This window comes from Saimiri boliviensis, chromosome 9, assembly GCF_048565385.1.
Source record: "Saimiri boliviensis isolate mSaiBol1 chromosome 9, mSaiBol1.pri, whole genome shotgun sequence".
Classification (NCBI taxonomy): Eukaryota; Metazoa; Chordata; class Mammalia; order Primates; family Cebidae; genus Saimiri; species Saimiri boliviensis.
In genome coordinates, this window is record NC_133457.1 from 58,711,273 (window position 1) to 58,725,548 (window position 14,276).

At 46.0% G+C, this 14,276-nt stretch overlaps 1 protein-coding gene across 3 annotated transcripts in view; it reads right to left on the reverse strand.

The window, feature by feature from the left end:
* The window catches only part of GLB1 (galactosidase beta 1), a 107,688-nt gene that overhangs the window by 23,175 nt on the left and 70,237 nt on the right, over window positions 1-14,276 (reverse strand). For all 3 annotated transcript variants that reach the window (XM_074405930.1, XM_074405929.1, XM_039461810.2), the window contains exons 12-15: window positions 13,318-13,407; window positions 10,231-10,344; window positions 8,522-8,653; window positions 5,816-6,070 (exon numbers count right to left, since the gene is read on the reverse strand). In XM_074405930.1, the coding sequence (XP_074262031.1) occupies window positions 5,816-6,070; window positions 8,522-8,653; window positions 10,231-10,344; window positions 13,318-13,407 (591 nt within the window). The remainder of the gene's footprint in view (window positions 1-5,815; window positions 6,071-8,521; window positions 8,654-10,230; window positions 10,345-13,317; window positions 13,408-14,276) is intronic.

The window sequence follows — 14,276 nt, forward strand, 5'->3', positions numbered from 1 at the left end:
CGCATCTCATAGAAGTTGCTTAGCTCTCTCAGCCTCCATACTCATCTGCAACTGGAGATAATGATCCATCTACCACAGGTACCTCTTTTGATGGCTAAGGAGATAGATAGTGTCTATAGAGCGTTGAGCAGAACGCCTGGGTCAGTAACTTTTGCCTGTGACACCTTTATGACTTGGCCAAGATGAACCTCCTCTGACCTCCACCATATCCCATTCTTTTCCATTTGTTTCTACTGCGTTAGGAGGGGAGAAAAAGACAGACGGAGGGAACAAGAGGTACTTGCGAGCTAACGCGGGGCGGGGGAAGGCTTTCTCTGTGAGTAGCTCCCGAGCCCCTAGTTACCACTTTTTGGCTGAAAAATGGAACTTGGCAGAAAGATGGAAAGGCTGACAAAATGCAGGTAGAGGAAATGAGAACAGGGTCTCGGCCTGGAGGAAGAAGGTGGGGAGGGGATTCCGAACTCAGACTTCCTCCTAGACACCACTGGCAGGAAATGAGGGTGGAGGCAGAGAGATAAGTCCGACAGGAAGATGAGGGAACAGGAGCGACACCTGATAGCCTTAGAGGAGGATGAGGTCCTCAGTGGGGAGGGGAGGGGAGACAGTCAGGTGGCTGAAGGAGGGTGGTGAAGGTTGAAAGGCCAGCGGGGGAAAAAGAGCAGAGAGAGACCAAAGACTGCTGGGCAAATCTGAGGGCTTCTGGAGGCTGGTAACAATGAGTGGATCATAGCCACGATGAATGCACTGAGAAGCCCCCAAGCTGTGCTCAGTGACTGGTGAACCAGCAGAGACTCCAGCAGATCCATTCTACAGGGCGGAGGACTGAAGGAGGCAGAGGGGGCAAGTGGACTGTGGCTCTTAAAAGCAGATCATGATATAAGGTCTAGGCTTGGTGGAGGGGGAACTGCGGCCTTAATGCTGGAAAGTTTCAGGTCATTGATAAGATTTAAGAGTGAAGATTGGTAGGCGTGGGAATTTGGTGCATAGCAACATGCAGCCAGAGAGAGGATCTTAAAGCCTAAAATCCCAAAGGTGTGTTCACCAGGATATGTACCTGTGCTGGGCCATAAAACAAGTCTAAATACACTTAAAAAGACTGTGCAGCCATCATTCAAGTTAGGTTCAGAACACATCCATCAGCTCCAAAAGAAACCCCACGCCCACTTACAGTCACTCTCCATTCCCACCCTCAGCCCTAGGCAACCAGCAACCTACTGTGTATGGCGCTGCCTTTTCTGAACATTTTGTGTAAATGGAGTCAGACAGTATGTAGCCTTTTCTTTGTGGCTTCTTTTACTTAGCATATTTTTCCTATTCATCTGTTATGGCATCTATCAGTATTCTGTTTCTTTTTACTGAGGAATAGTATGGATATATATGTTTTTTCTACTCATTAGTCGACAGACATTTAAATTGCAGTTTATAGTTATTAAAATACTGCTGTAAACATTTGCACATAAGTTTTCATGTGAACATTTTCCTTTCTCTTGTGTGTATACCTAGCAGTGGAATTGCTGGGTTCTATGGTAATCTATGTTTAGCCCTTGAAGAAATTGCCAAACTGTGCTCCCATATGTATCATCTTATCTCTCTACCAGCAATGTAGGAAGATTCCCTTTTCCCCATCTCTTTTCCAACACTGCTTATTGTCCCTCTTACCATTGGAGCCATTCTGGTGAGCATGAAGTTGTATTTCATTTTGGTTTTGACTTGCATTTCCCAAATGATTAATAATGGTGAACATTAATCAGCCACTAATTTTAGTTTATAATAGACATTTTACCAAAGAAGGTATACAAAGGGGAATGTACTTAGCCATCTTGTACCTTCTTTGGTAAAATGTCTATTCAAGCCCTTTGCCCATTCTGTGGCTGGGTTGTCTATTACTGAATTGTAAGAATTCTCTACATATTCTAGATATAAGTCCTTTGTTATATATGATTCGAAAATTATTTTCTCCAAGTCTGTGGCTTGGATTCTCATTTTCCTAAGAATGCTTTTTGAAGAACAAATATTTTTAATTCTGATAAAGTCAAATTTATCATTTTTTTGTAAAGGATAATTCCTTAGGTGTCAAATCTAAGAAGTCTTTGCCTAACCCAAGATCATGGAGATTTCTCTTCCTAGAGAGAAATTTTATAAGTTTTATAGAGGAATTAAGTTACAAATTAATAATTATAAGGTATGCTTTTACAGACTCAAAATATGTGGAAATTAAACAACATAATTTTTTGTTTGTTTTTTTTTCTGTTTTGTTTTTGAGACAGAGTCTTGCTTTGTCGCCCAGGCTGGAGTGCAGTGGCATGATCTTGGCTCACTGCAGCTTCTGCCTTCCAGGTTCAAGAGATTCTCCCATCTCAGCCTCCCAAGTAGCTGGCACCTGCCACCATCCATGGCTAATTTTTGTATTCTTCTTAGAGATGGGTTCTGCCATGTTGGCCAGGATGGTCTTGAACTCCTGGCCTCAGGTGATCCACCCACCTCAGCCTCCCAAAGTGCTGGGATTACAGGTGTGAGCTATCTTGCCCAGCCTAAACAACATACTTTTAAATAATCTATGGGTCAAAGAAGAAATCATAAGGGAAATTAGAAAATATTTCTAACAGTCTGGGTGCGATGGCTCAAGCTTGTAATCCTAGCACTTTTTGAGGCCGAGGTGGGTGGATCACTTGAGGTCAGAAGTTCAAGATCAGACTGGCCAACATGGTGAAACCCTTTCTCCACTACAAATACAAAAATAATTATCCAGGCGTAGTGGTGCATGCCTGTAGTCCCTGCTACTCTGGAGGCTGAGGCAGGAGAAGTGCTTGAGCCTGGGAGGCGGAGGCTGCAGTGAGCAGAAATCACACCACTGTACTCCAGCCTGGGCGATAGAGTGAGACTCCATCTCAGGAAAAAAAAAAAAAAAGAAAATATTTCAAACAGAATAATGAAAAGACATTTCAATAAACGTTAAAGAAGCAATACATAGCCGGGCGCGGTGGCTCAAGCCTGTAATCCCAGCACTTTGGGAGGCCGAGGCGGGTGGATCACGAGGTCAAGATATCGAGACCAACCTGGTCAACATGGTGAAACCCCGTCTCTACTAAAAATACAAAAACTTAGCTGGGCATAGTGGCGCGTGCCTGTAATCCCAGCTACTCAGGAGGCTGAGGCAGGAGAATTGCCTGAACCCAGGAGGCGGAGGTTGCGGTGAGCCGAGATCGCGCCATTGCACTCCAGCCTGGGTAACAAGAGCGAAACTCCGTCTCAAAAAAAAAAAAAAAAAAAAAAAAGAAGCAATACATAAATAAATAAAAGGGATTTTATTAAACATACACCATGTACATCTTTTGCCCTCTCCGCTAGCTTCTCCTCTTCTTCCGAGTTAAATTTCTCAAAAAGAATGTTTATATTCAAGTATTCACATTCCTATTCCTTGCCCTACCCTTCTCTATAGAATGCAATCTGGCTGGGAGATGCTTCACTCTACTGGAACGGGGCCTACTGATTCCCAAAGACCTCCTTGCTTCTAAATCCACAGAAGTGCTTCTGTCTTTATCTTATTTTTTCCTCTTGGCAGCATAAATGCTGGTTTTCTTCCCACTTCTTTGGCCTCTCCTCTTCACTTTTCATCATGTTTTTGTCCCTCAAAGATCAGCCTTAGGTCCTCTTTCCTTCCTTCTGCATCCTCTCTCCTTAAGGGACCTCATCCATCTCAGTTTTCAACAATCTGTACAACAACGATCTTCTGCATACATGCCTGGTCCAGATCCCTGCCCTGAATTCTGAGCCTATAGGTCCAACAACCCTCCTCCAACAGTCTATCCCAGCCATTCTCCAAGCCCTCTGCTATGGTCTGAATGTTTGTGTCCACCCAAAACTCATCTGCTAAAATTCTAACCCCCATGGTGATGGTTTAGGAGGTGGGGACTTTGGGAGGTGATTAGGTCAGGAAAGTGGAGCCCTCATGAATGAAATCAGTGTCCTTACAAAAGAGACCCCAGAGAGCTCCTCTGCCCTTCAGCCATGTAAGAACACAGAAGGTGCCATCTACGAGGAAGTAGGCTCTCACCAGATAGCAAATCTACTGGTGCCTTGATCTTGGAGACTTCCTAGCCTCCAGAACTGTGAGAAATAAACATCTGTTGTTTATAAGCCACCCAGCTTATAGTATTTTGTCATAGCAGCCCAAATGGACCAATGCAGCTTTTCAAACACAATTTGTCTAAACCCAAACTTATGATCCCCTTCTCTAGGGCCAAGTCCCCTTCTGAAGCCGCTTCTTCAGCAAATGGTACCATTCTGCCTAGCTGCAAGCTTGCGACCTGAGTCATCCGAGACCTGTCCCTCTCCCCAAACCCTCACGTCCAATCCACTGTCAGTTTATTGGCCCAACTTCAAACATCTCTGAAATAGTTGATGTCATCTCCATCTTAGATACCATCGTCCCAGTTTCTCAGTGAGACTATGGTGCAGCCTCCTAGATGGTTTCCTTGAATGCATAAGCGTCCTTACCCAAACCACTCTGCAAACCGGGGTCAGAGGAGCTTGTCAGATCACAGTCTTACCATATCACTCTCCTGCTTCAGTGGCTCTCAACACAAAGACAAAACTTTAACCTGGCCTATAAGGCCTGTCCCAAGCTAGCATCTACCTACTTTCCACACTTAACATCTCCCCGCCAACCCCATGGCCGTTGCACGTGCCTTTCCCTCTCCCAGGAGCATACTTTCTTCTCTTCTTGCCATATTAATTCTTGCTCATGCTTCATATCTCTGGCAAGCATCACTATCTTAGGGAAGGCTTCCCTGACCTCCCTGACAAGGCCAAATGTGCCAATTATTAACCCCACAGTTCTGCTTAGCAGCCGTCACAGCTATGCTTTTACTATTTAACACGGGTCTGCCTCCCCCACTAGACAAAGTCCCATGAGGGAAAGATCATGTCTGGTTTTATTCATGATTGTATCCTTAGTGCCTGGCACAAACCTTGGGCACATAGTGGCCACAGAATGAGAAATGTGTTGACGAGTGATGGTAAGGTGATCTAGGGTGAAAACGGCACATGAGCAAGAGGAGAAGGTGGTGAAGGAAGAAGTGCCAAAGTCTCCAAACAACCAGGGCAGTGACGGAAGCAAGAGCGGAGGAGTGCGTAGACCACGGCAGGAGCCCCAGGGGTGCGGGGCTGGATGCAACTGGGGATGTTCTGGGAGCACCCGTCTTGGCATACATGAAAAACAGGGCCGGGCGTGGTGGCTCAGGCCTGTAATCCCAGCACTTTGGGAGGCTGAGGCAGGCAGATCATGAGGTCAGGAGATCGAGACCGTCCTGGCTAACACGGTGAAACCCTGTCTCTACTGAAAACACAAAAAATTAGCCAGACGTGGTGGCACGTGCCTATAGTCCCAGCTACTTGGGAGGCTGAGGCAGGAGAATCAGCTGAACCCCGGAGGTGGAGGTTGCAGTGAGTCGAGATCGTGCCACTGAAACAGACAGACTCAACCAAAGGGATCCACCCCTTTGTCCAGATTGGATTTTCCTCTAGATAAAGAACAAGTGCCGCCATAATCAGGGGCCGTGATTCTTCCTGGAGGAGGCAGGAAGGTGTCATTCACTAGAGGAAGCCAATGACAATGGGGCAGATGGTGGCACCTCCGAGCTGGCCACAGAATCCCCGAAGATCTGCCATAATCTGCCTCCTAAAGAATTTCTGAAACGCCACACTCAACACCGTCACACAGTATCTCACTAATGGCTCTTTGTGATTCTCTCTCAGACACTAACAACCAGAAGTTTGAGGCCTGAATTCCAACCCTTCCCATGAAGACACGTACCTTGGTCCATCCAGGAAACTGGATAAAGGTGTCCTGGGGCAAGTCTGGGATCCCACTGGGAATGGAGAAGTTGCCCACATAGAAGGCCGGGAGCGTGTAGCTGGATGAGCTGTGGGACCAGGCTTTATAGTGGCAGCCACTGCCATGGTGTCCCCAGCCCCTCAGGTGGCTGCGCACTGCATCGTCAGTGTGCAGTGGGAAGATCGTCCAGCCCGTGAGGATACTGGAACCGAGGGTCAGGTTAGAAACCAAACCCTGCAAAGCAGAAACGGAGGACAGTGAGCTGGGGAGGGAAGGAAAAAGGTCACATGTCTCTGCATTCCAGGGAAACAGGAAAAGCAAACAGGAATACAAAACACCAACAGGAAATGAACCTCAAAATATGTGTACATCGAAGTAACACAGCTCTAACTGGAGGTTGAATTATACAAATCCTTGGGAAGAGACATATTCCCCAAGCTCTAGCTTTCTCCTTTGCAGGTCACGACGTCTCTATAAAAAGCCCAGAGTTTCTGCTTCTACAGAAAGGGCGTTGAGCTGCTACAGTGCTGACCCAAATTCCCAGATCTTCAGCATTTGGCTGAGAGCCACTGCTGGAACAGAAGAAAGATGGGCACCAAGAAAGATGGCCCAGGCGCGGTGGCTCATGCTTGTAATCTCAGCACTTTGGGAGGCCAAGGTGGGTGGATCACCTGAGGTCAGGAGTTCAAGACCAGCCTGGCCAACATGGTGAAACCCATCTCTACTAAGAATACAAAAATTAGCTGGATGTGGTGGCAGGCGCCTGTAATCCCAGGTACTCAGGAGGCTGAGGCATAAGAACTGCTTGAACCTGGGAGGTGGAGGTTACAGTGAGCTGAGATCATGCCACTGCACCCCAGCCTGGGCATCAGAGCGACACTCCATCTAAAAACAAAAGGGAATCCAGTCTCTACAAAACATACAAAAATTAGCCTGGTGTGGTGGCGTGCACCTATAGTTCCAGCTACTTGGGAGGCTGAGGAGGAAGGATTGCTTGAGTCCAGGAGGCAGAGGTTGCAGTAAGCTGAGATTGTGCCACTGCACTCCAGGATGGGTGACAGCGACACCCTGTCTCAAGAAACAAAAAAGGAAGATGAAAAGATGGAATCTGGGGACAGAAGGAATGAGTGGGGATCCCCACTGCGGATAGAGCAGGCACAGTGGCCACAGCCAGGAGCAAATCTTGGCCCTGAGCACCTCAGCCACACTCACAGGGAGGACCACACCTGAGTCACTCACCTGTTTTGAGGACCAAGTGAGATAACATACATGAGAATACTGCGATACCGTAAGAGGATACGAAGGGTAACGATGACGATGGCAAACCTCAGACCTGAATTCAGAAGCTGCTCTCTGTTCCCCACAGGCTGGGGCTGGGCTGTCAAGGCTCAGCTAACTTCCCCTTCCCTGGCTCGTACGTGGGGAACTTCCCCATTCCCAGTGGGATTCCCCAGTGGAATCCCAGATACCAAGTCTCAACTGCCCATTTAGTAATTTGATAACTATTGACCAGGTGGCTGTGTGACCCAGAGACTACACAACAGAGTCCAGTTGCTCCCATGGATCAGCGTGGCCTGTGAGAGCCAGGCAGGAGGCCATGAAGTCCACCCTGAGCACAAAAACTAGAAGAGAGACATTTATACTGGAGGCAAAGGCGGCCTGCACACAGCTGTTCCCTAAGTTTCCTAAGGTGTAATTGCCTGGGTGGGTGACAGAGTGACACCCTGTCTCAAAAAACAAAAAAGGAAGATGAAAAGATGGAATCTGGGGACAGAAAGGTCAGCTCCCAAGAGGGTCAGGAAATAGCCTTGGACACCTGTCCTGTCCTAGCCTGGGTGATGCCACAGTTCCCTCGACGAGGCGTTCTCTCCCCGCGTGGAGGGTGAGCTCCCTGAGGGGAGCCTGTCTCTCGACACCTTTGCGTTCCCCAAAGCACCTGGTGGGAGCTTAACATGTGCTTGCTGAATAAAGCTCTAAAAATATGTATTAGAAAAACTGATTTGGGCTAGACACCTGGACACAGGAGCAGTCAACAGAGGTGACAGGCAGTGCCCCGAGGGAAGAGACTTCCTGCAAGTGAGGAGTTTGCCATGAACTAACCATCCAAACCCATGACCCAGGGCAGAACAGAGGCTCAGCTGGCTTTGCCAGCAAAGGATTGCCTTCAGTGAGCTCCGTGTGCTTTTTAAGCAGAGGAAGAGCATGGTGGAGGGGCTTCTTCCTTCTGTTTCTTTCTACAGGACGACCAAGCTCAAACACAGGCGAAAGGTTCTGTTTGCAAAGCTCAACTTTCTCATCACCTACAGAGGAAAGCAGCTCTTCAAAATAGCTCAACTACTTCCTTCTTTTTTGAGAAAAGGTCTCACTTTGTCACCCAGACTGGAGTACAGTGGCATGATCATAGTTCATTTTAACCTCTAACTTCCGGGCTCAAGCAATCCTCCTGCCTCAGCCTCCTGAGTCGCTGGGACCACCGGTGCACATCATCAAACCTGTCTAACTTTTAAATTTTTTGTACAGGTCTCACTCTTTTACCCAGGTTGGTCTTGAACCCCTGGCCTCAAATGATCCTCCTGCCTTGGCCTCGCAAAGTGCTGAGGTTACAGGCATGAGCCACTGTACGGGGCTTCAAATTCTAAGTTGTCAACCCTTGAACCTCAGTCTTGACAGTGTGGTTTGTCCTACCTTAGAATCGTTGATATATGTGCCATAGTTCACACGTCCCATGTTCTCTACCAGAAGGTCCAGAGTGGCTCCAGCTTTCCCTGTTATGTTGAGAGTGATCACACTGTTTCGCTCAAGGACTCCCTGGGGGATCTGTGGGTTCAAGACCAAATGACAATTGCGTTGAGGGTAAGAAGGTCAGCCTCACCAGACTTGGAAAGAAATGCATTTTGGCCCAAGTTACAGGCCGGGTGAGAAAGTTCCCTAGTCACTGCTTCTTAAACAGGAAAATTGCCAGACACAGCTCAGAGCTCGGAATGGTCTAAGCTGGCTTCCTTTACCCTGGAATGTTTTACTGCATATCTACTTTTAGTGGAAAGAGGAGGGAGGCAAAATTCCAGGGGAGGATTCTCATTAGAGGAGCTGCTTCATGTTCTGACAGCACAAAAGTCAGTCACAAAAAAAAAAAAAAAAAAAAAATGCTTCTAAACAACATGGAGAGAGAAGACAAAATCAGATAAACGAGATAAAATCAGAGAGTTAGGTGGAGTATTCTCACCTCAGAATACTTGACATGATGCATTAACCACGAAAATTATATAATAGAAAGAGGAAAAACAACAGGTATTTTATCAGCGACATATTCCTTTTTAAAAGGTTAGACTTTTAAAGTTGACCTTAAAATGGTCGTAATTCACTAAGACAACACCCAAGTTGGAAGCAAAGAAACAGTCACCATCAACAGAGCGGAATGTCTTAGAAATCCGCTCCCACTCAAATGAAAGCTGTTGATTACAAGAGAATGGAAATATTTAAAGTCTTCTGAACACATTTTCTTGGTGAGGAAAATCTTTTCATGTGTTCTTTCCTGTGACCATTTCAGTGAGAGGACTGGAGGTCCTGCCATGCATCTGATTTGTTATGAAACACAGTTATTTGTGCATTTCGGCAATAATTGTCACGAGCAGTCCTTCAGAATATAACTTCTCATGCAGGATAAAGGCACAAAGTTCAACGAACTTTGTATGGTGGCAGGTACAAAACTGAATTGGAAATGGGACCCGTAAGGAGCAAGGAAGGCAGCACGATACCATCAGTCAGAGAAGGTCGGTTTTCATGGGGGAGACCCAGAAGGCTTCTCAGCGGGTGGGGTATCAAGCACAGCCCTCTGGGTTAAGATGGTGGGTAGGGTGTATTCCAGCAAACGGCACATGCATGAGGCCTCACGGCAAGCCAGAGGCACAGCTAAGGGTCACCAACAAGAGGGGTGGAGCCCAGCGTGACGGCTCATGCCTATAATCCCAGCAATTTGGGAGGCTGAGGCAGGAGGATCACTGGAATTCAGGAGTTCAAGATCAGCCTGGGCAACATAGTAGGACCCTGCCTCTACAAAAAAAAAAAAAAAAAAAAAAATTAGCCAGGCATGGTGGTGCACCCCTGTAGTCTCAGCTACAAGGCAGGCTGAGGTAGGGGGATCACTCAAGCCTTGGAGGTTGAGGCTTCAGTGAGCTGTGATCACACCACTGCACTCCAGGCTGGGCCACAGAGCAAGACCCTGTCTCAAAAAAAAAAAAAAAAAAAAGAGAAAAAGAACAAAAGATGATGATGATGGGTGGTGCCTGAGGTTGAAGAGGTTAGCCAAGACCTCAAATGCTGTGTTAACAAGTGCAGGCTACTACCCATCCCCACCCTCACTGGGTCAAAATGCCCAGTTCAGAGACGATCCTTACCCCGTCCACAGCAACATAGGCGCGATCGTGGACTCCATTGAGGGGTGAAGAGAGAGGTGCTGAGTTGCTGCAATCTTGAGGAAGTGTTGTCCGGTACAGCACAAATCCGTAATACTGGTTAGGAAAGGATTTAAGGAACAGACATCACTATTGCCATGCATTGAAAGAGAACTTGGTTACCCTAGATCTGTATGAAAGCACTGTGCTGCAAACCATAAGAAATGAAAATCTTCCCCCACCTCCAGAAAAATTCACTTTGAAAAAGAAAACTGGCTTAAACTTTTAGGTCTTTGAATATCTATCATAATAGTAAACTGTAAGGAACCTCGCACAGTGTCCTATCAAGCTTCCCTTTCCCATAAGAGGAACCTGGACCTTGAGTGGGTTAAGTCACTTGCCCAGGGTTATACAGGGGATGAAATCATATATAGCAAAAGTTATGGATGTTAACTCAAAAAACAAAACTAAGTAAAACAACAAACAAACAAACCAACCAAGGTAAACAAACAACAAAGCCAAGAGATGAAGTTCCGCTCAGCAAAAGTGGCAGCTTCTTGGGCTCAATCTGCTTTAACATACAAAACAAAAGGCGATGACGGGGTGCAGTGGCATGCACCTGTAGTCCCAGCTACTTGGGGGGCTAAATTGGGAGGATCTCTTGAGCCAGGAGTTCGAAGCTAGTCTGGGCAACATAGCAAGACCCCATCTCTAATAATAATAACAACAAAGTCCAACAGAACTGTTTTAAGTGGAGGAATGGGGGAAAGAAACAATTAACTGTAACTGACCACTGAGTCAGGAAATATTTTTAGATGCTGACATCCCTGGTCCAAAAGGAAAGCCTCAAACAATTAGCCTTGGCAGTAAAGGCAACAACAGAATTATAGTTACTGCCTTTGCTGACTGACTTCCTACTGTGGACATTATTAGCAGGGCAGAGCTGGGACAACATCCTGAGTTATGGAAGAGAATGCAAATAAAGATCCCACATGGAACACAGAAAAGGTTCCCAACTGCTGGGGCCCAGAAAGCACGCATGCAGGTTTCAAGCAAGTGGCAAGGTGACTGGGAGGAGCCGAGGAAAGCATTAATCTGCATTCCTGTGTTGCAGCAATGAGCTGAGCACAAGAAATGCTACAAGCGCCACACAAACTTTCTAGCATAAGAACACCTCCCACCCAGACTCCACATCTCCGTCTCCTTCTTGTTTATTTATTTACTTATTTTGAAAACTAGCTAAAGTGGTAAGTTTCCTCAAGGGCTGAGGAAGACTTTGTCAAGGGCTTCCAGAAGGAGGGGTAGGAGCTGTGATGCTCCCCAGGCAGGTGTGGCTGAGGCTCAGGGGGTCCCTGCAGAGACACTGGGCTGAGCCCCACTCCCTGAAGTCTGTGCCCTTTGGGGCTTCTGCTGGAAATAGATATTCTGTGGACTTGCTCCAGATCTGAAATAGCCAGGGTCCAGGACGCCCCACCCAATTTGAAAGCACTGGCCAAAAATCAGACAGCAGAAGGGGTCTAAGAAAGAACGCTGGCGGCACCTGTTCATAGAGTAACCTGGAACTCCCTCCCCAGGCTCCACGTGCTCTTGGATCATGCCTTGTCAAGTGCTCAACAGGCCTGCTAAGTGTAGGCAAGTTCCTTTCAGAGATGGGGGTGCTTGGACTGCAGAGAACCCTATACAATGTTCATGGAACAGTGAATGTGTGTGTGGGAGGGCTTAATTATTCATTTTATTACAAAATAGAATGGTCAGAATAAAATCACAGGTGTAAAAAGGGCAACTGAAGGCAAACTTCCCTAAGACTAGATAGGTTGTTATCATTTTGCCTTACTGTTCAGACTTCTTCCAGAAGGTGATCGCCACAGAAAATCAGAAAGGAGGACGAGATCCTAAGTGATGAAGCTTAACACTGCAGTGGAGGGACAAGCTGGCCTCACGGGCATCCTGATATCGTTCTCTGAGAAGGACACATCACCTTTGTTGTGTTCAGGCCAAAAATGTTTTACTGAATCTAATTAGTGAGGGAAAGTCTACAAATACCCAGACCTTTTAAAAAATATCTGCAAATACCCAAACCTTTTCCATGTCATGAGAGAGAGACTTAGGAAGAGTTTCAGACAGAAGAAGACTAAAGAGACAATATAACTAAAGGCAGTGTGTGATTATGAGTTGGAAAATGGATTGAGAAAACATTCAGCTGTAAAGGACATTATCGGAATGACCAGGGACACTTGAATATAAAATTTATATTAGATAATGGGATTGTATCAATGTTAAATGTCTTATGTGTGACCACTGCATTGTGGTCCTGCGGGATAATGTCCTTTTTCTTAAAAGACGTATGCTGTGGTATTTAAATGTGACGTACCATGTGCTGACAACTCAAATGGTTAGAAAAAGAAAAGCAGTTGACTTCGTACACCCATAGAAGAAAAGGCACGTAAAGCACTGTTAACAGTTGGTGAATCTAGGTAAAAAGTCTATGGGTGTTTGTTGTACTATTTCTGCAACTTTTTTTTTGGATTTAAAAATTTCCAAAACAAAACGCTGGGAAAAACTTTAAAAAAGTAAAGATGACGCAGTGTCTGGAGATCAAACACACACACATATACAAATACTAAAAAAAAAAAAAAAAGAAAAAAAAGATGTGCTCTGTTCTCTTCAAAAGCAGGAAAAATAACCTCAAAGAACTTAGTCTACCAAACAAAAAAACACAGTCCTTATGCCATTGAGCTAAGGGCAGGCAAATAATTAAACTGTCTGTTTTGAGTATTAAAACGGTGATCTTCCACTGATGCCTAGTAATGAAGATTAGATTGGTCAGTGAACTCAATTTATAACTTGTACAGAATTATGCTGAAGCTGGTTAGGCTACCTCGTTCATGAATGAGAAGAAGTGGGGCCAAAAAATAGGCATGGTCAGCCCACCATACAGCGTGGAGCTAGAGAGAGCCTGGAAATTCATGGTTAACTTCCCTGGGATCAGATGCATTTGCTTAGCATTTTGGCCCCTGCACTCAAAATGGGCACTGCGAGGTGTGTGGAAAACACAGAAAGAAAGGTGAGGCATTACCTCTGAAGGCCTACCTGTTTCACCTGGATAAATGTCAAGGGATAAAGGCTTTTGATGGGCCCAGAGGGACACAGAATGTCCAGAGCTGCTTCCACTGTCTTTAACTGAAAAGAAACAAAAGCAGCATTTGCACACTGTGCCCCTCACTGGTCATCAGAGGAGAGAGTAGCGTCATTTCCTAATTATCAAAGATATCAGTACGTTTCACCAAACCCCTAAACCAGGCGTCCCCAAACTACGGCCCCGCGGGCCACATGCAGCTCCCTGAGGCCATTTATCCGGCCCCCTGCCACACTTCAGGAAGGGGCACCTCTTACATTGGTGGTCAGTGAGAGGAGCACAGTATGTGGCAGCCCTCCAACGGTCTGAGGGACAGCGAACTGGTCACCTGTGTAAAAAGTTTGGGGACGCCTGCCCTAAACAACCTAAATTGTTCAAATTCCACTCAGTGTTGCTTCCCAGTCTTCCTTAGTCCTTCTCATCTCCTCCCTAACTCCTGATGAAAACTATGAATGATGGTAGTCTTAAAAAAAAAAAGAAGGTTCAAACATACCTATTCAGCAATTCAGCCTACTCAGAGATCTACAAAAGGCCCTTAAAATGAATGAACACCAAGGCTCACATGCTGCCTCCTTATAAACCCTTTCTGAACACCCCTGAGTGAAGCAACTAAAAAGTAAAAGTAGTAACCAGACGCCAATTACATACAACTAAGACTAGATATGCTATTATTATATCTTAATCTTTAATACCTGCTAGTTAATTCACCCTCCTCTGAACTTGTGTGTGGCCTGTTTTCCACGCCTGTATCATTTTTCAGTTGTCCATCTTTGTCTTCCTCACCAGACTGTCAGCTCCCTAAGGATAAGGTATACTGCATACTTAGCCCCAATGCCCAGAACATAGTAGATACCTGGTAAGTATTTATTATATTCAATCCAAAGGATTGTGTATTATTGCAACCCAGGATACT